The 23,002-nt window shown below is 40.4% G+C and overlaps 1 protein-coding gene across 1 annotated transcript; it reads left to right on the top strand.

Annotated features, from left to right (window-relative positions):
- Nucleotides 1–12,468: 12,468 nt before the first annotated feature.
- On the top strand, nt 12,469–18,322 carry PLAU (plasminogen activator, urokinase). Its single transcript, XM_065746348.1, has 10 exons — nt 12,469–12,597; nt 13,411–13,465; nt 13,636–13,740; nt 14,256–14,421; nt 14,807–14,895; nt 14,988–15,177; nt 15,788–15,942; nt 16,571–16,711; nt 16,862–17,010; nt 17,858–18,322. Exons 1-10 carry the CDS (start codon nt 12,538–12,540, stop codon nt 18,050–18,052), a joined length of 1,305 nt encoding a protein of 434 aa, XP_065602420.1. The 5' UTR covers nt 12,469–12,537; the 3' UTR covers nt 18,053–18,322.
- The last annotated feature ends 4,680 nt before the right edge of the window (nt 18,323–23,002 follow it).

Consider the following 23,002-nt stretch of genomic DNA (forward strand, 5'->3'; position numbering starts at 1 on the left):
CTAGTCCAGATGTAACTATTCTCATTTGAGAGATCGTTTACAATGTTTGACCACTTGCCCATCTTCCAAGAAGCCAATGTTTCATATGAATTAGCTACTTTAACTGGCAGTACTGAGTCACTTTTCATTCTAAGAGTGACCAAAGATTTCATTAGTCTACAAGGCTCAACCAACCAGATTCCTGAGGAACATAGTTCAAAAGGAGAACAGCGGTATGCGTGGACAACACTACAGGCCTATCCTTTGGCTGCTAATACATTCAAATTTCCTTCTTAAATTTAGTGCATAAGGAACTGGAACATGGTTTTATGGCAGACTAAGACCACTGGCAAGTCAGACAAGAATCACTGGCAAGCTTCAAAATTAAAATCAGAATTTGGCAGGTGAAAGACAAGGCAGGCTTTCTCTTTGTCAGGCAGAAAGATAAGATCTGGATTGCACCTTTTGGATGCAGTCCAAGTACATCCACAGAATTCACAACACTGCTATAAACCCCAAAACTTCAGCTTTTAATGAGGTTATCATGGAACTTCCCACATCTACAGTGTTGTCGTGCAAGAATCTTAACCACACACCACAGAGCAACAGAAGATTACCTTTCTGTAGAGTACAAGTTCTAGTAGAGGTGAGCCAGCAATAGCACTAAAAAGAACAATCACTTGGAAGCTTCCTGATACCTTGGGTCACTGCATAAAAAAGGTCCTGTTACTCTTCTGAGCAAGTCATACTAGTCACCATAAGACATTTGCTATGCCTTCATATTCTCCTCTGATCTATCCTCCCAAGGATACAGGATGAAGTGTCAGATAAGGACACCTCCTTTTAGCAGTGCCTATAAGCAATACTCTTGCTATGTCAATAAGAAAAAAGAAAATATGATGTGGAACCCAAACCATACATCTTTTCTACTCCTTTTCTTCCAAGAATGATTTCAAAATCAATGTTGCTATTGCTTCACAAAGTAAATCTCCTGTCAGGGTTCACAGAACCACCTGTCACACCAAAGGTGCCTCACAGCTCCTGAGAAATCGTAGCTCTCAGGACAGTCCTGGCCTTAATAGAACTGTTCCATCGAACATCAGAAGAAATCCTCTCATAGCACCAAAGTTGCAACAGGCATTCAGGTACCTATTCTTATTTTCACTTCTATTAAGTTGCTGGAAAATGTCCATGTCACTTAGTAATAACCAAAGCATCTTGTAACATATCTTTTGCTTTTTGAAGTGTCTGTACTACATTGATATGTAGCAGTTAGAGCTTCACAGAACCCCTATATTTTTGACAGTTTTTTTGAAGATGACCAAGTTAGCTTGTTTATCTAGTTTAAAGTTAGCACAGTTTCAGTTGTAATACTTCATGTATGCTCACACAGATTTGAATGTCACATGCCAGAACTGCGGTTTCCTTATGTTCCTTAAATGATTTTATCTTTCCCCTTTTTACATTTCCTCTCTCATTTTTTGAGGAATCAAGTCTTCCCCGAGCCTAGCGTAGCTGGGGAAAAAAGCGTCAGACATGCCTATGGAAGGCAGTGCAGCAGAACAGAAGTCTCAGCATGCCAGATCTTGATCTTGGTCTAGAGTTGAGAGCTGCGTGAACCCATAACCGTACAGCACTGTGTCACAGTGCACCTTGCTTTCAGTAATTTTCACGTTAATGCAGTGACACGTTTGAGAGCTAAAACAAACACCTCTTCCTGGCGCTGAATAGCACTGGGGAACTGCCAGACTGCAAAAGATAAGAGAAATTCATTTTTTAGTATGAATCACACAATGGGAAGAACAAAAGAGATAGAGCATTAATCACCTAAAAATATCTGAAGCAAGTGACACAGTAGCCTACACTGCGCTAATTGGAATTTAGCTTGAAAATCATAATTCGTGAGCTTAATTTCAAGAAGTATCAAATTTAGACTCAAAATATATTCTAAGAGCAGGAGTTTGACAGAAGAGGCAGCAGAAGCAGCAACCACTTTCTGACATAACCCTAGAAGAAAAGACTGGCATTCCAGGCACTTCTAGGCCTAAGAGATCAGTTTATAGCTTTCACAGTGAAGTGGGAGGCATAGGGCAGGAATCATTCTCTCTCTTTTCCTGTTAAAGGTCTTGCAGAGAGAGACATGGAAGATCTCTAAGGCCCAAGAGACAATGAATAACCAGGCAGCTTTCCAGGAAAAGCCACTTCGTAGGAACACGCATTCTACCATGGTCTTTTTAATACAATTTTGGGTATATGTACAAAAGAAAACAGACCAGTGATGAACCAGCTGCCAATCTGTTACAACAGTATGAACACATTATGGTGTAACTGAGCTTATAGGTGTGTGTTGTAGAAGACTGAGTCTGGATCTCTGATTTAGCTGATGCTTTAGTACCCAGGCTTATTCAATTGAAACGAACAGAAGGCAAGAATATTCCTAAGCCAGTTGTCTTTTAAGTAAGTCAGTGCATAAAACTGCACCCTAGGATCTGTCCTGGCATTCCTTACTACCACTGAGTAATGCTTATTCATGGAAGTAGTTCCATTTAAGGAATTAAGCCACACTGGATATACTACAAATTTCCATTTATCTCAAGGGGATTTACATAGGCTGGCACAAGCTTTCCTACTGGACTACAGACAAATGTTCATCACCAGGTGTGGAGAGGGAAAATCCAATTATTTTCTGCAGTCTTTTCTACCTTAACAATATCCCACTCTCTAACAGGACTTGCAACTACCTCAAAAATAGGTCGCTCCTGAATTCAACAAATACAAACTTGAAAGTATAGTTCTACTCCAACTCCAGTTTAGGATTTTATCCAGTCTTTCTCTGGCTTGTGCATGGAATGGAAACTCTCCTCACCAGGACAGTTCAGAGCCAGTACTCTGTTCTCTTTCTCCTCGACTTGGGGATTCACTTTACACATAACCAACCATGATCTCCATCTTTCCTCACTGCTGATTCTTGGTATCCTTCCAACACAATGAAACTTGCCTTGAAATAGCTTTATTACAGTTCCTCCTTTTCCTTCCTGCTGTCAAGGTCTGCTCTCTCATATCCACTCTTTGGATGTTAACTTCTATTCCTGAATAACTTGTGGAGTCATCCTCTACAACCCACTTAATATTTTTCCAGATATGAAGTCCGTGGCTTTCAATCTCTGTCAGTGCAGACATTATTTGCTACTGCATTCTCTTTCCATTTCAGACAACTACTTAACATTTCAATCTCTTATCTTCACTAAACCTCAGTAGTATTGGAAATACAATTGTTGCCAAGTATTGCCTTTTTCCATTCCTGCAGCTTCCATTCTGCCTCTCTGACCACTACTACAACAATACCAGCACACAGCTCACTCTGCTGAGCCTCACAGATGAATTAGCATGAACTTGCTTTCAACACCTTGCCTCCTCCATTACCCCTGTAAATTTCTACCACTGCTTGGTCTGAAAAGACAAGGGAGCAATACTCCTGACACCTCTTGGTACATAAGGAGAAGATGCACTCCAATTCAATTGACAATCGACTCAAATCTACCATATGGTCAGGGTGAGTTTGCTCAAAAAATACATACATTGCAGAATAAATAGTTAACATCTTCAGCAGTTCTAACCAAAATCAAAGAATGGCACAGCAATCAGTAATGCCATGAAAAGGTCATGGGAAGAGGAGACAAAGCAAGCATTCCCCTTACTGGCAGGAATACCCTTGATGGTACTGATGATAAATCACAGTTCTCCAGAATTGCCCCTAGAACTCTATGGAAAACAAGAAAAATGCCCATTTTGCAAACAACTGTGGTTTTGAAAGGTTTTCTCTGGTGTGTTTATCATACACAGAAAGGCTCTGCAATCTCTCTTATTTTGTCCTTCGTGTCCATCAATGAAAGCTGATACTGTTCTATGCAAGATAGGTGCTACATTCTTGCAGGACAGCAAGCAAAGCTTTCTTTAAAAATGTATTCATTTTAACCCTATAAACCTGAAACAATCGGCAAATAGAGATTAGCAAAAGCTGCAGAGTAGCCATACTAGAAATAAGTTGCAGGAAGCTTATCTTGAAGAAGATGGAAGACTGCAGCCAAAACATCTGAAGGAGTGGGAGGCAAGAAGAGATATGCAACTATAATTAGAATGCCCAACTGGTATTAGAGTATCCCAGTTAATTGTTTCCCTTCTCAGCACAATGCCTTTAGGAGCTTATGCAGGCAGAACGCTTGAATGCTGTTTTTCAACAGTACCCAGAAAATAATTTTCTCCTTAAAACCCTTTCCTCTGAGTTATTCAACAGCTGCTCACTTGCAAGTAGGTTGAGACCCTGCCTGGAACACTGGGCAGCACTGCCCTATGGGCTCTGCACTGCCATTTTTCTGCATTTGGTATCCCTTTTTTCCTTCAACTCAAAATTTTAAGACCGTCTTTTTTCCTTCAAAGCTTTCTCTGTGTTTCACAGAACGATCCATTACTTATGTCATTAATATTACAATTACAGAGTTGTCTTTCTATAGCTTGAGGCTTAAATATTAAATGCTTTTGAAATTTATGCTGTAATCCACCATTATGGTACCTGAACATTTACAATCAAAATAATCCTGCTTTAAATACTGTAGTACAATTATCTGCCATGGCTGCATGTAATCTGCATCTTAAGCAAGAAGGAGCACATACATCCAACCCCACTGCCAAGCTCTGGGCATTCAGGCATCACAGCAGCTGATCCTGTACCCCTGGAATCTATCTAAGAAGTGTGGGACCTACACAATATGCATTTCTTTTTTCCCCTTAGAAGGCCAAACTAATAAGGGTAGGAGTGTTATACCCTACTGAGAACAGGAACAATTGTCTCTTATCTATGCCACCTGTTAAGGTTTTAGAGTTGCTTGACAGAACAGCTTTCAACACCACAGCTTCTTCCCCAGGAGATAGGGACGTGTATATATAAGGTATTTAATTTCCTTCATTAGCAGGAATGCCTAAGACAGAAAAGGAGGGAGTATAATCTCAGATGAGCTTCCCAGGCAAGACTCTTGCTGAGATGAACAGTGCCAAGTTTCTCACATGGGCTGCTTTACACAAAATTTGCTTTCTTGCCAGTTTTTAGCAAGCTTTGTTTCCAGAATTCTGCTAACTGGCTTGCACTCAGTTTGTTGTCCTCTGGAATGTGACTCTGATTGACTAATGCACTTCATAAATAATAGTCCAAGCCAGCTGTTTCCGTAATTTGCAGTGTTAAATTTTAGTGTGTCATTCTAAATCAGTATTTGGGAAGCAGATGTAGCATTCCTTTAAAAAAATATATCCTATTCCAGAACGTAAAATGACCACGGAAAACACAGCTCAATCCCTAAAATACTCCACATTTACTTTCTGCCTTCTAGGTTCAGACTCAAAAACCTTCTCCTTTGGGTTTTCCCCGGTGCTACCAGACAACTAACACTAAAAGCTGGCCTAGACCTGAATACAAACATAACATGAAGCTATTAGGATCCAACATCAGTAATTGAGACTAATTTTTGCTTTAGATAATAGCAGTCTCAGCTGAGCAATTTTAACAAGTCTCAAAGCTCAGCACTATCCATGATTTTTACACTGCTAAGTGAGATGCAATCTACACTAAACCTAGACTAAGCAGGTGCACTTTGCTGATGAAGAAATCATCAGACAGGAGCATTCCTGTTCAGAAAAGTACCAGTATCTGCACATCTCACCAAACAGCGAAAGATTGTGTACAACAAAGACTATTCATCCAATAGTTATTTTCTACTCTTCCCATGAGCAATGTGGCCTCAGTGTCAGGGGATTTCACAGGTGCTCCGTCTGTATGTTACTTAGAAGTCAAACTGGAAAATGCAGATGTAGTATCCAACAAAACTATGCTTGAGAAAGGCTTTATTGCTTTAAAGCCTCAACCACATTCTCTCCTGGAGTAACAAAATAGCTGAGCTAACAGCAGTTGGTTCTTGTGACCGAAGCAACCTTTTTTTTTATTACACTGGCTTAGTTCAGAGATAAGGCTGACTACTCCTGCCACAAGCAGAGCAACAAGGAATACAAGCACCCGCAGAGAGCCTGGTGCCCTTCAACTGATAAGCACTGCTACTTCTACCCACACAGAAAACAAAGATAAAAAATACGGTAGGCAGCAAGGAAAAGGAACAAAACCTTAAATAAACAAAGAAACCTGAGTCGCCAAATTATACCTAAAGGAAATGAGATCACCATTTGCTTCCAACCACAAACAACTGACAAGTAATCAAGAGTCACTGAAGTACAAGAATCTTTATGAATCACATTTGACTTTAAAATCAGCTAATCTGGAAATTCCTGGGACTCATGCAAGCTCTAATTTAAGAAAATAAGATTAAAGAAAGAACTCATTCTTGATGTTTTGTATTTTGTCCTTTTAAATGTTATTATTATTTCTTTACACTTGAAATTTATGGGTTTGTTTAATCAAACCCGTAATTATCTCAAGAGTTAAAAGTAAACTGGTTGTAAAAATGAACTTTCTGTTTTGTTGGAAAAGAGCTCAATTTTTGGAAGCTGAAACTCAAATATTTGAAAACAGATTTATATTAGAAAAATATCCCTTAAGCTCATAAAACAATTTACCACTGCCTTGAAATTCTTTCTGCCATAATCCAAAAGTTTACTGTAACCCAGTAATGTTTAACTTTGAAGCACCATTCTAGTACACAGAGCAGATGTAAAGATAACTGTATTCTTTATATCCCTATACACATAGCAGGAGGCAAGATACCTACTTCTAAAAAATCATGACCATTACAGAGATGATAAATCATCTCGAAAGGATCTAGGTGTTTTATTGGCTTATGCATTCTTTAGCATGAATACTGAATGTGAGGTTTAACCCTGCTCTTTTATGTGAGGTGACAAAGGTTCAGGTACACATAACTGCTTATTTACAAATTTAGACCTCTCCATTCCTGATGTACCAATAGCAGAGAGGACACACAAAGGACTTTTCATGGGAAATTGTATGTCAAGGGAGGAAATTACTAGACATAGGACTAACTGTGTTACTTGTATGTGATACAAACCAGAATGTACGCCTCATAACAGATTGAAGGTGACAGAAGGTCACAGACAGAGTCCTGATTCAAAGAGTACCTTGAATGGGGGACCACTACCCTTGCAATGAGTCCCATTACCTTTAGCAGGAGCTCAGAATATGTTCTGCTCCCAGTGCCAAGTATTCAGGATTAGGGCAGATATCAAAATATAGGCTGTAATTCTAAAGCACACAAAAATTCCAATTAAGCCAAAGAGTGTCTGTGAACATCAGGGTACCACAGTGAGGGATTTTTTTTCCCTTATAGAATGGTTCTATGGCCTTTCTTTTCGCTAATAGTTAAATGATTATTTCAACTCTTGTGTAGTTTACTAATGGACTATCAGAAAACGCATGGTGGATGGTATTTTGCCCTAGTTTTAATATTTCATTACCAGCTGTGAAAAGGAATACTGGAACTAATAATACCTCTAGCCCAGCAATAGCCACAAAAAAACCCAAAAAAACAAGAAAACAAAAAAAAAAACAACCTCACAATCCCTTTCAAATCCCCACTGTAAGATAAGAAAATCTGTGTTTAATTAGAAGGGTCAGTGTCCTCATCTAGTTGGAATGAAATGTTTTCCTTTCAATATTTGCTAGGTCAGACTGGCAGACTAATCTGAAACATTGAAGTTATTTCAACTATATATTACAAGAATCAGCAAGATTTTTATCTGCAACTGAATTGCAGGAAAACAAGGATTGTCTGGCTATGCTCCTAATCCTAGTAGCTCTTCAGGATTTGATCCACTGCATTTGAACGCTATTGGAAACAGGAACTATATGAACCCAAGGGGTTCACACTTGGATCAAATGAGCAGCATAATTGGCATTCATATATATTTTCTTTACTAAGTGCTATAATCCATGTACAGACAAAAGAAAAAAAACTTATTATTAACAGTTCTGAGCATGGAAGTGAGAGAAAGAATTCAAACAGTGTTCTTTCGATCAGATGTTATATTCCTGTATAGAAAGGTAAATTACCTTCTGCAAGATCAATCTTGCCACACCTTGTAGTACCTTTGTTTTCTTCAGATGTCTTCCCCTACCATCTTGCCCACACTTCTCCTAAATTCAGATAAATAGACTGAAGTGTTGAAACTACAGTCATGAAAACAGAGAAAGAATTAACAGTGGAAGGCAGAAGCAACTGGCAAAGTATAAAACTTTATCAGGGGTCTGTAAAATAGTTTCTCTCTTAAGCCATATAGTTTGTCATCAGTTGATATTTACAAGTTTTATTAAGAGACTTTCGGAAAGCATTTCATTTCATTAACTTTTCTTCCCAAAAACCTTCAATTTTGAGTTAGATATCTTTCACTTCTTATGTCCTGTCATGATCAAACCAAGACTTGCAACAAGGCTCTTCTAGCCTCTTGAGGCACACAACAATGAAAAAAACCTGCCCCTGAAGCTATCAAAAAATCTCTGTATAGCAGAACTAGTCCTGTTTCACCACTCCTACTCATTGGGTAGGTGCATTTCCCATCTGTGCAGGTAGATCCAGCTATGAGATCTTGCTGAGGTCTTGCCAGAACTGCCAAACTACAGATTTTCCAAGGCCTCTGCCAGAAGGCAGGACATTAATGAGCCCAAGCGTTTATTTCAGTTGCAGCCTCACCTCAGATCTTGTTGTAACAGATATCAGCCAGTTACCTCTGGGAAATCAAGCACTGCAAATTATCTCAGCTGTTTCTGGTTCCCTAACAGTCACTGAAGTCTTACAGAGATCGCGTGGCCTTGTTTGCTCTGAGATGGCCTGCAGTACCAAAGCAACTCACTTACAGCATGCTTGGGTACCTCTCTGCTAAACCGTACTTTCAGTTCACAATGGTTTAGTTATCACGCATTAACCCCCTTAGGTGCAAATATTCATTACAAAGGAAATGACACCAAAGAGTTGATGCAAGCCCAGCAGACTGTTTCTGATCAGTAACTTACCCATGTGATTGAAACAAAGCAACACCACAGTCCAGGCCATTTATCATTGAGGTTGAAGTAACACAGAATTTCAGTAAAACCTATGTTCTAACCAGTAGAAAAAGGAAATTTTTACTCTTGTCAAATCTTGTGTCAGAGTGAAAACATGAATTTTTTTTGGCTCTTCAGCCACTGAAACAAGAATAAATCTTCACATTTTAGGGGAAAGAAGAGGAACAGGTGACAGGTCAGGAGTTCAGGGAGAAGGTCATTACTCACTTCTACAGTACTCCTCAGGGAACAAGCATGAAAGAGGAAATCCTGATACTCTAGCCTTGACTCTTTTTCCAGAAAGTTTGAGGAAACTGACAAGGCCTGGCATCTCTTTCCCTGGGAGGGGTGGAGGAGGAAGGAGAGGAGCTGTCCAGACCTAGAGGAGCCCCTTCTCTTCCTGGCAGCTTCTTCCTTCCCCTCTCTCCCTGTCGAATCAAAATATAACTCATTCTTTACTTACTTTGTAAGACCAGTGTAGTAAAACTCATTCATAGAGTAAAAGCTCCAGTCTGCTTTTTAAATCTATATTATTTTTCACTGAATTTATTCCCTAAAATAATATCCTCTAGACTAAAGAAAGATAAATGGTGATCCTATTTTCACATTAACTTCCCTATTTCTTAGGGGATCCATTTGCTTGTAATATTCAGACAACACAGAAAGATAGGAAAAATTACTCTCCTAAAATGTAGAAAGATTTCTTCCTTACCTATATTCATTTACAGACTTGCATCTTGATCCATTTCTCTTGACTGAATTCCTGCTATCCAGTGAACATGAACTCAATATGCTTTCTGTGGAGAAGTCTGTTCCAACATAAGCCTGAGGAGCTGAAACACAACAATGGGTAAGTTGTTCCTCAGTAAGGGTGTGTTTACAACAAAGACTCAACACAAAGAGAAGATGGGGAGGAAAGAGGAAAGCTAAGCTGTTCTCTTACCAGTGAAGATAGATGTCAAACACAGAAGGGTGGTCTCTAGGTAGCCCAATTATAAAAACATTCCTCCCAAATGAAATTCACATCAGTCCCTGCTCTGAAGCAGCACCTGAAGAAACTGCCTTTCATCAGCTACCCAGCTGCTTGAGACCTGCCTCAGATTAGTCACCCCAGTACCTGAGGCTGAACACTACTGCTGTGCCTGCAAATACCATGTGGGGGTTTTGTTATTCACCGCATTGCTGCAGTATCACAGTGCAATGTGAGAAATCACACTTGACTGGGAGTAGGAGAGACTGTTTTCCAGGGCCTACAGTACAAGACAGAACGCCGCCATCATGACATGGTGGCACTTCAAATACTTCTTTGGAAGACAGAAACTATCACGGCAAAGGCACGGTGCCTCCTGGGAGAGCACCCCAGGCTACAAGCGCTGCAGCTCAGTGCTCACTGAGCAACGGCGGTGAGCTGGAGGAGCCCCTTAGGCCCAGAGCTTCAGGACAGGTGTGCTCAGCCCTCACCCACACCTGAGTGGAGCTAATCCTCTTAACCCTGAAGGCATTTGGGCTTCATTCTTCACGGACGGCGCCACAAGTATGAATATTAACTACGCCACGCTTGTTTGTGCCTCTAAGCGCGCTTCAACACAAGCCGTTCCTTTCATAGCTGCCTCTCACGTTTCTCTTTGGCTTTAACACGCTTAATTACACACTGCTGGCCGCCCCGTGGGGGCCGGGAAGCAACCCCGCGCCCCCTTCAGGCTGCTCGCACTCCCCCGCCCCGACACCGGCCGCAATTCCCCGAGTCACGGAGCCGACCACAGCGCGCACAGGGGAAGCGGCGGGGAGCCGCAGCCGGGGGGCAGCGCATCCCGGCCCGGGGGGGGCGGCGGGGCTCTGCCCGGAGGCGGTGCTGCGGCACGCCCCGGGGCGGGCGGGCAGCGGCTGGGGATCCGCCCCGGCCGGGCCTTTATAGCGCCCGTCCCGCGCCGCTGCTGCAAGCTGCATCGCTCCTGGCTCCGCCGATCTAGTCGGTAAGTACTGCGTCTTCGGACGGCGTTCCGACACGCTTTAGAGACTGCTCTTGAAATTAGAGAGATGAAAATACAGGCTGCGCGTCGCGTCGGTAATAGGCGAGCCCTGCTCGGCGTGCCTGGCAGTGGGATGCGAACAGACATCGGCAGTGCTGCTGCTGGATGCTGTGGGGTGGGCCTGAGAACATAATGAATAGCAAATGACTTGCACAGCTGCTGGAGGGATTAAAAATTGATGCTTTAACGTGAATAACACTCAAGGGAACGTATATCTGCTGCAGCCTCAACTGAATCTGAGAAGCGTGTCTGAGCACTGGGGTACAGTCTGCTTCCCTGCAAGACCAAGCCTCCTTCTGAGCAAAGGCTGCTGCTGCATTAGCAGTTCAGTCTAGGCCATGCCTGCAGTCTTTTTTTAAATGAACTCACTGTTTTTCTTATGAACCTGGGTCTGCACCACAGCATCGTCTTGAAGTCTGAGCACTGTATGTCCCTATCATTAAAACTAAGATACACATTCCCATTGTCTGTGGGCATTCAGTTTGTGGGACCAGTCTAAAATTGTCCTGATGTAAAACCCCTGAAAGCACAGAGCAGCACTTCAGCACCTGTTCTGCTATGCACTGCTCACTGAAGTCATGCAAGCCCAGTTCCTAGGGCTTCCTTTAATTTTTCCTCATTGTTTTTTTAGAACTGAAGATGCTTTTTTTGTTTCAAAAATAATAATCATAAACCTGTATTTATTCCCCTGACTTTTACTGCAAGTTTTTGTTTTGGTTTTTTTTTTTCCCACAAGTGAATTGGTATATGGTAGCTTTTTCCCCCTACCCCTTTTATGGTCTGGTTTTTAATGCTCACCATTAGGATGATTGCCTTGTGTGCTTGGCTGCAGGAGGCAGCTGCATGCACGAAATCAGGGCAGAAGAGGTTTAAGCCTCTCTAATACCATCATATGTGCAGTAACCGCAGGACCAGACTTTCAGGACTTTGCCGTGCTCAGCGAGGTGCTCAGGCTTACGCAAGTGCTCAGCAGCAAGAGCCAGCCAGCAGCTTGAGAGGCACTGAAAGCTGAGTGTTCCTTCCCACACTTAAATGTGCATGTTCAGACTGTTTAGAAGTCTTGCTGCAAGGTAGTAATAATCAGTTAATCAAGAACAAAGAGCTGGACTGCAGTTAAATCTGCTGCTTTCTGACTGCTGTTCTACAGTGCAGTAATTCTAAGAGTATGGATTTCTCCAGCTTCCCTCTCTCTGCTTCATTTGAACTCTGCAAAATCTGGCTGTTTCTAAATGCACAAAAAAGCTTCAGGTGATAAAATCATAACCTCACAGCTAATTTATGGAAATAGCATGCAGACATTCCACAGTCAGTCAGTCCTTAATTCTTCTGCCTATTGTTTTGTGACTCAAACCCCATAAGACAACAGCAACAATAAAGCCGATGCTGCAAGCTACAACGTGCCACTAAATTCCTCTTTTATTTTCAGAATCAAAAGAAAACTTAGGAGAGGAACAAAGTGAGAATTTAACTATCAACATGAAGTTACTCATCTTTCTCACAATAACTCTCAGCACACTTGTCACAGGACTACATTCTGTAAGTTTTGAAACAAAAATGAGGGGCTTTTTACTTCAAACCACTTCCTTTTTTTTTTAATTATACTTCTGTTTTGGACAGGGTGCTGGGCTTTTGACTTGAATTCTTCTTTCTGCTGCCTATGCATTTACATGTACTGCACATATACATCCAGAAAATGCATATTTGAACCCTTCATTTTTTTTCTGTTTCTGCTCCGCCTTGAGATGCCTTCTAGAGTTTAAATAGTGAGGACATAATACAGCAACCAAAAAAATCTAGCATTTATCTTTTCATAAAGCAACTCAGAGCTGGACACCAAGTACCAAGAACTCTGTGGTGTTTTTACGTAGGGGAACATTAAGCCTTCAATACATTTGTCTTCCCCTGCTTGACTACAAGGAGAGATAGACCTGATTTTGAATATTTTGACTATATACACAAGCATGAAGCACCAAGGTCAGCAGTGACAGACAGCTGGAGCATGTTCCACTGCACTGCTCAGTACCTGAGAGGTGGGGAGGGAGACTATGTTGTCTTCTCACCTCTGAGAGCTGCACAGACTCTCACAGCAGAAATAACTGCAATATTGGTGCAGTGGGACCAGGCTAGCAGAGTTCTTCGGAGGGTTTTTCTGGTGTGATGTGTTCATCTGCTTTGTTCAGAGCTCCACTCACATGTAGACTCAGTAGAGCAAGTTCAGCTGGTAACTACATGCAAACACTTAAAACTGTTAGAGAAGGCATGCAGTCAAAAACAGAGCATGGTCCTGCAATGGGTAATAACAACCTGTAAAAGGAACTGTCTTCAATTTTTTCCTTTTTGTCTGCTTAGGTTTACCTCAGGCAGTACTACAAGCAATCACATAAGTACAGATCAGAAAATAGAGGTAAGTATCTATCTGTTCTACAGGAACAGAAAAAGAGCTTGTTAGTCTGCAATTACATCTTTATCAAAGAGAGTCTTTTAATGATATACAGCTAAGACAAAGTTCGCAACTGCATTTCAATTGACCATTCAAGTGTTTTACCTCTTCCTAATGATGTCTTTTACTTGCAGAATGCCACTGTCTCAATGGTGGAACTTGCATTACCTATCACTTCTTCCGCCATATTAAGCGTTGCCTGTGCCCAGAAGGATATGGTGGGCTTCACTGTGAAATAGGTAGAGTACCCATCTTCTTTAATAGTAACTAAATTAACTGGAAAAATAAGCAAATCATGAATATGTATTCTCAAGTGAAAGTACTACCTATAAGTACAACTCAATGTTCTTCAGCAGTTTCTACTAATAATCAAGGTGAGGAGAAACACCCAAATATTGAAGAAAATTGGGATCTCTAATTTTCTTGTCCCTGCTTCCTCACAAGTGTTCTTTCATTCCTCGTGAATGTAGTAGTCCATAAAATGAAGTGAACTTTTCTAGGAGTGCCCAGAAACAAAATAATTATACTGTGAAGTACAATGAAATTGCTAGAAAATTCACATGGATTGAAGTATAAGGTACTTCACACACACAATTCAGAAAACAAACTCACTAAGAATACATAATCCAGATTTTGTACATTCTTTCTTGTGTAACCCGTGCTTCCTTTATCACTAAGAAGTAATCTGTATGAACCACTTATCTCAGAACAATTATAAACAGAACATACTGCTAATGAATGCTTATTTTCTCAGACACTGACAGCACATGCTACAGTGAGAATGGGGAGAACTACAGAGGAATGGCAGCAGATCCAGGTTGCCTATATTGGGACCTTCCTTCAGTAATCATGAGGGGTTATTACCATGCCGATTTGAAGAATGCTCTGCAGCTTGGACTGGGCAAACACAACTACTGCAGGTAAGATGATGCATCTCCATTCTTCCTGTGATGACATTGCCAGAAGTGACTTGAGTGATGGTATATGTTTAAAGGAATAATTAAATATTTCAGAGATCAATTTGAGTTTAAAAATATTTGGAATGGGACTCTCTGGAGCACCTAGAATTTTCCTACTGCTTACTGAAGCTGATGGCTCCATGAAATTCCGAGCACATCACATTAACTCTAAGGGGAAGTTTTGGCTATGACAAAACAAGCTGCCAGTTCTGTGTTCTAACAATTAGTTGCTTTCTCTAATGTATCTTTCAAGAAACACCTTTGTGCTTTTCCAGGACGTTCAGAATTCTAAGATTATTTTCTTAAAAATTAGGTTTATGAAAATAACACTTGCTTTATCTTCCAGAAACCCAAATGGAAGGAGCAGGCCCTGGTGCTACACCAAGAGGGGATTCTCCCTTCGAGAAACACCCTGCAAAACCATAGAGAAGTGTGGTAAGTAACACTGGTTTCAAGACAGAAGATTTCTAGCACGAAGTTGATGCTTGCCCGTCATGTGAATGTTCAAACAAAACTTTCTTTCATAGAGCGTTCATGCGGCCAAAGAAGCTTCAGCAAGTACTTCAAGATTGTTGGTGGAAGCCAGGCTGAGGTTGAGACTCAGCCTTGGATAGCTGGCATCTTCCAAAACATAAAGGGCACTGATCAGTTTCTGTGTGGTGGCAGCCTCATTGACCCTTGCTGGGTGCTTACAGCAGCACACTGTTTCTATGATCCGTAAGTGTAAAAGTTCTGAATTTCTGCATCCTTCTTATCTGCAACTTCCTTCAACAGATTTCTTCTGTTATTTATTTTCCCCTCACTGCTGACTAAGCAAACCTTAAAATCTGCTGTAGTTATGACGCTCTTAAGCAGAAGAGGAGCAGCCACAAACTTTAAGCCTTTGGAAGTCCACACCTAGCAAAATACAAACTTGTGGTTTAACATTGTTAATCTTGGTGGATTATTGTAGCCAAAATAATTTCATCTTAAATTGGAACCAGGATTACACTTTAACATAGCTGTCTCTAAAACCTAAAAAGTGTCGTGATGTACATTTAGTACCTTTTTTTGACCTGTGGAAAGCTGATCCTCCTCTCATCCTGCCAGGGAGTCTCATTGCTGATACCAGACATTAGTAGTAGTCAGCCAGGTGTGCCTGAACATCTAGCTTATTCACTTCAAGCAGTGAATCAGCAGACCTTCCTGTAAAATAGTCAATCAACTTTCTTGTTGCTTTTTCTTGTCTGCATTTAAGTAAACATTAAACAGAACTGGGACTCGATTTAAGTTGTTAACCTTACTCTCAGAAACAGTAGCCTTCATGAATCTTTTTACTTGAATACAGGACAAAAAAGCAACCAAACAAGTCAGCCTACAAAGTGTTCCTTGGAAAGTCCGTACTGAATGCTACTGATGAACATGAACAAGTATTCATGGTGGATGAAATAATCTCTCATCCTGACTTCACAGACTACACAGGAGGCAATGATAATGATATTGGTAAGTCATCTTCATATGAGCCTTTAAAACACTAAGGATAGCTGAAAACTGTGTAATTATGGGGTATGTCAAATAAAAGAAGTAGAACTCAAGAAGAGGTGAAAGGAAACAGGAGCTAGGTAGTTCTGAAAAGTAGGTCTGGGGGGAGTGAGATCACTCCAAGTACATCCATCTGACTTGTGGAATATCACAGATGCAAAATTCCCTGCACATAGTGAAATACTGTAGACTACAACAGTGCATGCATGGTAGGTTACATTACGTGGTAAGGGAATGCCATATCAGCTACATTAGTTGGTGGTTTTCCCCAAAAAAAGTCATACTTCCTGGAGTCTCTCACCCTTTTACAAACCTCTCCCTAAATGAATGAATTCAGATAGGTTTTTGTAACTTGCACAGAACAGCCTCAGTACCCTTGCACTTGACACTGAACCCTTGCCTACAACCTTCTGAATTCTGTCATTCAATGCTGAAAACTAATTGTTGTCAGTAAATAATAATCCTCATGATTCTGAAAGCAAAGAGAGGAGCCACATATAATGAGAACAAAATGAAAATATTCCCATTAACTGTACTGGACACTGATTTTCAAGGAACTTGCTTTATAAAATGTGGTTTTTTTTTATAGCTTTGATCAGAATAAGAACAGCTTCTGGTCAGTGTGCAGTGGAATCCAACTATGTCAGAACGGTCTGCTTGCCAGAGAAGAACCTTAACCTGTATGACGATACCCGCTGTGAAATAGCTGGCTATGGAAAACAGAATTCTTGTAAGTGAACAACTTCTTTCCAAACTGTTACCTTAACTCTGGCTTTTTTTATACCATGATCTTCAAAAGACTCAAAGACTCACTGCTACTACTCTGTGTACCTCATATTCATCTCTCAAAGATCACCCTTTTTCTTTTTTTCTCCCCCAGATGATATTTACTATGCTCAAAGACTAATGTCAGCCACTGTGAACTTAATATCACAGGACACTTGCAAAAATAAATATTATGACAATACCAGAGTTACTGACAACATGGTCTGTGCTGGAGACCCAGCGTGGGAAACAGATGCATGCAAGGTAAAGCTGGTTTTTGTGTTCTTCCTGTAAATGATTTTAAATGCAAGTACACAATGGATCAACTGTAGCATGGCAACATCCTCTAATTCTGCTACCCACGAGTCTTTGCATAGAGGGAACTCAGTGTAGCTCGTACAGTTGACTTTTAGGGTTGCTGAAGAAAAGGAAGCAGGAAAAGATGTATAGTTCGCTGTTAACCCCTCCAGGTCAGCCTTTCAAGGAGCAGCAGTTGCAATACTTTAATCATTGCTGCTCCCGGAGATATTATTTACAATTTGATCTGGTAGTGGCTGGTAAATAAACACATCAGAGGAACACAGTATTTATGCCAGTCTCAGCTATGCTTGCTTAACTTTAACTACAGTTCTGCAGAGGGTATAAAGATAGATACCAGGAAGACTGAGCCCTTATGCAGACTTCTCAAAACTGGATTTGCTTCCCTGCACCATCACTGGGCAGCCTGGCCAGTGAGCCACTAAAAAACACAAGAGTTACCCTTAACAGTACAAATATTTTGTGGGCACGGAGACAGTTAATTATGTAATGCAGAAAAAGCATATTTGCTTTGACCTCATAAAGCCTAACAGCTGTTACTGTGAACTCTGTGTGTTGTGTCCAAAGCTCAGATGGAACACTTACAACTTGAGAACTCTTGACCTACTCTACTGTGCTGTATTTTCAACAGACACTGAGCATTCTTTCATTTATCCAGTATTTTCAAAAATCAGAACTTCAGCTTGTATGTATCTACTGTTTCTTTCAATTCAGAAAACAGTAATCACAGGCTCCCTGTTATCAAAGTTCAATCTGCAGAAAACATCCTAATATGTTCTTTTTCCATTGTTAGGGAGATTCTGGCGGCCCCATGGTGTGCGAGCACAATGGCAGGATGACGCTTTATGGGATTGTCAGCTGGGGAGATGGCTGTGCAAAGAAAAACAAGCCTGGAGTTTACACCAGAGTTACTCGCTATCTTAACTGGATCGACACTAATATGAATGCAGTGCTTACCAAAAGTCGCTCTTTCCCTGAACCAAAGTGATCACCTGCATACTTCTGGACTTGAATGACAATAAGTGGAGCTGCCAGGGCACCAAAGCCTGAATGTCAGAGTCATTGCTTTTAACTGATCATGTAGTTTGCCACTACAGTGTTTCTGATGCAAACGTTGATATACTATCTCACTACTCTTAATTACTGAAAACCACTCAATGGGAATCTAAAATATTTAACATTTAAATGAGCATTCCCATGCACAATACTGTACATATCAAGACAACTGTACACTTTATGAACTGGCATTTGTTTTGGAAGTATTAGTGAAGCTTTAAGTTAAATTTAATTTTTGCATTTTGTATCTCTGATATCTTCCCCCATCGCCCCCAGACAATGTGGAATGAGAGAAACCTAACCTGTGAAGACCAGTACTGGGAATGTGAACACACTTTGCATCAGAATGTGCAAGAAACTGCATCAGCACTGATTATTATTAATGTATGAGGTACTGAAGTTCACTCTGACCGAAGCAGCACTTGGTATACAGCACTCATTCCTGTAGACCCAATGAATACTAAAATCTTAAGGATGGCAAGTACAGCTGTGTTAGCGTTAAAAACTCTTGAGGTATTCCTCTGAAGAACTATGCTAAAGAGGGAAAATTAGATAATGTGACTGCACTTCCAGGTCCCTTCTGAAGGAGCCTGGGTTCCCTTAGAAGTCTGACGGTACCACTTTATTACCTATGCAACCCAAAGAAGAGCTAAGGATTCAACACGCGTGGGGTGCACTACAGATGTTGAAAGGCAGAACAAAAGCCAGGATTTCATTTTCATTCATTTAACTGATATGATATGAAAACTGCTTTTTTTCCCCTCCCTCAAGACTTCTGATTTTATTTTTAAACTTGTTTTTGTTTTATAGATGGAATTATTTGCATGAGGGCTGGAACCTCATTTTATTTAATTATTTTTACTACGTTTAACTTATTTGTATTATAATATGTAAACTGTCAATAAAACTATTATTCTTATGTAGGTGTTCCTCACTCTTTTGGAAAGGAAAGGGTATGATTTGAAATCCTAATGTCAATCACTGTTTCCTTTGGTAAAATGGAGATGTCTGAACTTTGTTTCATCCATCTTCCACGAGAAATTAATGCCTTCATCTCTGGCCTACAGTACTATAGTGAGTGTGTACAGTAGCTAGTGATGCAGCACACAACGAATAATATCCAAGACAGGTACTATATATGCTGCAGGGTTTTGTGAAGACTAAACACTCCAAGTAACTGCAGCACATTTGGATTGAACTCCTAAAGCAAACGTTGGTTTGGTTTCACCTTGAAGAAATACAGTTAGCATACTCCTAGACTGTTCTGCATTGGGTTCCCAACCACTTGGTGGAGGAAGGTGAGAAATCAGGAACTTGGCTTTAAAAATGCATTCCTTATCTTTAAGAAGGTGTGAGTGCAGGTATAAGAGCATAGTATGCTCCTTTTGCCAAACCAATGCAGCAGTTTCATAGCATAAGTGATAAAAGGAAAGTGATAGTTTCAGCTTTTCTCAGTAGTTTGTCATGAATAGGAATTTTAGAAAGGAAACACATTCAACCTTGACACTAAGCACTTTTAAGTAAAACCTTCATTAATATAAAATACGTGACAAGTATAAGTTTCACTTATTCTTCAGTTCACTTTTTTCCTCCAAGAAAGAAGTTCAGCCAGAACTCGTAACAGAGTACTAAGAACAACCCAATACTTAAAGCAAACTGAACTGCCAGCTGCAGACAAAATGTCATGATTATTAACACAAAAGTAAACCCTTACTGAAAGTACATTCTGTTATTTGGGCAAACATCAAAGGCAGAAAAATATGTACAAAGTCTTCTCTTTTGAGGGGAACCTAGTTTGATTCTAGCATCACTTCAGCATCTGAAGTGCTTTCCTGTGGCTTTGTTTCTTTGACAGTAACTAATAGAAATGGATACATTGGAGGCACTGCTACAAGCAGTGTTTATAGCAAGTTTACAGATGTAACACCATAACACAAGGGAAAGCCCAGCAATAACAGCAGGGTAGCAAAGTTCTAAGCCACAGCAAGTGAAGATAAGCCCAAATAAGCAGCTGTGGGATGCAAAAACAAAAGAAAGAATTAGCTTACGCTTGGGGGGGTGTCTCAGGGATCATGCAGGGATCTCCAGCAAGATACCCTTGCCTCTACTGCAACCCTTAAATGAGGTCTGGGAAAGGGTGGATCCTGGCTCCACACCCTTCCCAGTCACTCAGGTGCACTGCATGTACCTGAGCTCCCCTGGGTTGGTCCTGGCTTCCCAACAGGTACTCAATCACTGCCTCAGGCCATGACTCAGCATTTCCACTCCCACAGGTAAGAGTCTATCACAGCATCACACATACATGTATACACCATGTATGATAGTTATAAACGTTAAAACAAAAGGCTTGCATGTAGCAACATAATATCCTGTCAAGCATTTAAGAACATGAAAAATTGACTTCCCATGTTGAAATGACCACTATGAAACAAATTAGCAGGCTAATTAGCAAGCTAATTTCTGAAATTATCAATCCTATCCATCCTAAAAAATGACACAGCAAGCCAGCAAGACTCCAGTAGTTGCTGGTGAAAAGATCATAAGCCAGCAGTTTGTTTTGCTATTTTTGGCCTATTTTCAAATACAGTTCCAACTCAAATACTTTGTTCTGGGTACTAACTATGAATTAATCTCCTCTTGCAAATGCAAAATTTGGGTCTCAGTGAGGTCAAAATTGTAATCACTAACAACATTTACTGATTTTTATATATCAGTTGGTAACATTTACTTGCTTGCTATAGTTATTTAAGAAAAAAACTCAACTGTTTATGTACAATCATTTCCTGTGGGGCTCTCATAGAAATGTTTTGGTCTCAGTCACTAGCTTGCTTAAAGATTAATTACTCCAGATTTCAGAAATAGTTTGGAAAAAAAATTAATCAAGCAACAAAATGAGATCCAAAACCAGTGCTTTGACTGGAGATGAACATTAGGGTTGATGGGAAACATGGGAAAGAATGGACTCTCTCTAAAAAGCACTCAATATTAATTTGATCAAATTCTGTCACATCATAGACATGGAAATGTAAAAATATCTTTTTGATCAAACAAAGATGAGGTAGATAAACTCAACTTGGTAGACTGATCAATATCTTCATTTCATTACAAAAATGAAATTCAGAATTGCTCAGGTACAAACTCAACCATAACAGTCTTTTAAAACATCAATAGAAATAGCACCAGCTGAACTCCAACCATCCAATAAACACACTGGGATTTGTGGGAAGCATACTACATCTTGTAGCTTATTTTAGTTTGGGTACATGAAGTTTGCATATTTGTGATGGAACTATGGGAATAGGAATCTTAATGAAGCCTTGTCCTTTAGAGTCAAGCCTGAAGGCATGTGACATCTGGACTACTTCCAGCTCTGCTATTGTTAGGTCACAATGTCTTTATACTTTGGTTTCTTATCTATAAATCATGTGGGCCAGTATTTCCTTTCTCCCACAGATCTGTTTTGGTGTGATTTCTACAGTGGAGGGAGAACAAGCCTTGCAAGTGATTTACTAGCACTTTTTATTATTATTGTTGTTGCACATACAGCTGTCACGTGCTGTCACTCACTGTGACCTGCCACCTTGCTGTTCTACTGTTCTGTTCCATTTTCTATTGTTACATCCTTTCAAAATCATATACATGATGTTGGCCCCACAACTGCACTGTCAGTTGGCTGGTTAATGATCAGAGCCCAGGAAGAAGAAGGGCAGAAGTTTGTTTCCAGGGTTCTTTGTTGCAGGAAGAGACTTTCTTTCCCTTTCTACAGAGAGGGAGAAGATGATGCAGGTTATGGCACTGGGGAGGAGCAATAGAAACAGACTTAGGAGCTGTATCTGGAGCGTGACAAACACCAGCGCAGAATGGCAACAGAAATACTAAAGAGACAATCTTGTTGGAAGATATTGGATATCTTCTGCATACTAACATACATGCAGGACAAAACCTGATACTGTAAATGTGCTTTTAAGCATATGATTCTCTGACTTAAGTTATGTGACAGGCAGTGGAAAGAACAGAAGACAGATAAGCATTAAGAAACTGCTCTGGGATGAGCGCTAGCCAAAGAGATCAAACTCAGAAACCTTTCAAGCATGAATGGTAAGAACTCAAATCTGTTTATCTTCAAAATTTTCGCAAAAGAAATATGTTAAGATATGGAGATAAAGTTGCACCTAGTGTGTCAGGAGATGGAAACATAGTTTAACTTGTCAGCTCTTCAAAGGAAGTGATGCCTTCTGAATGGACAGAACACTTAACCTTATATGGCTGAAGATTTTTCAATGGAAGTAGGAACTAAAATGTGACCCAAACCACTTAGAAAGTAAAATGCATTTTGAATAAACTAAGTTACAATGAAACATGATACATAGTCACCTATTTGTTGCATATGGAATTATATATGGGGAGAATTGGCCATACTGAACCCTGAACTAATACAGAGCAGCAGGACTATTTTGTCATCAAGCCTTGGTCACATATCTGACACTTAACCACACTACTTGCTTTGGAGCAAATGAGTAAAGAAAATCAACCATTTCTGCATGCATCAGACTAGTAGAGTGCAGTTCTAAGTACCTTCACCTCTAAGGCAAAGAGGGAAGTACTTGAAACCATATATACTCATTAACGAGCACAAATGGGTTCAGACTTGACATGCCACCTTCCAACTTCATTGCACCACATGCAGTTACACAAACGGGCAATCCGAGCAGAACTGCAATGTTTAACTTTTTGGCCAGTGGAACTAGAAGCAGTGAAAACACAAGCAACTTACAGGACATGTTTAACGTACATCTTCAACAGAGAAATGAAAAGTACATCCAAAGCAAGTGTGAATATACAGACAGTTATACAAGCAGCATGCCCCACTCCTGCATCAGCC

This window comes from Cyrtonyx montezumae, unplaced genomic scaffold (assembly GCF_038088225.1).
Source record: "Cyrtonyx montezumae isolate F1298 unplaced genomic scaffold, pur_monq_1.0 scaffold_4, whole genome shotgun sequence".
NCBI lineage: Eukaryota > Metazoa > Chordata > Aves > Galliformes > Odontophoridae > Cyrtonyx > Cyrtonyx montezumae.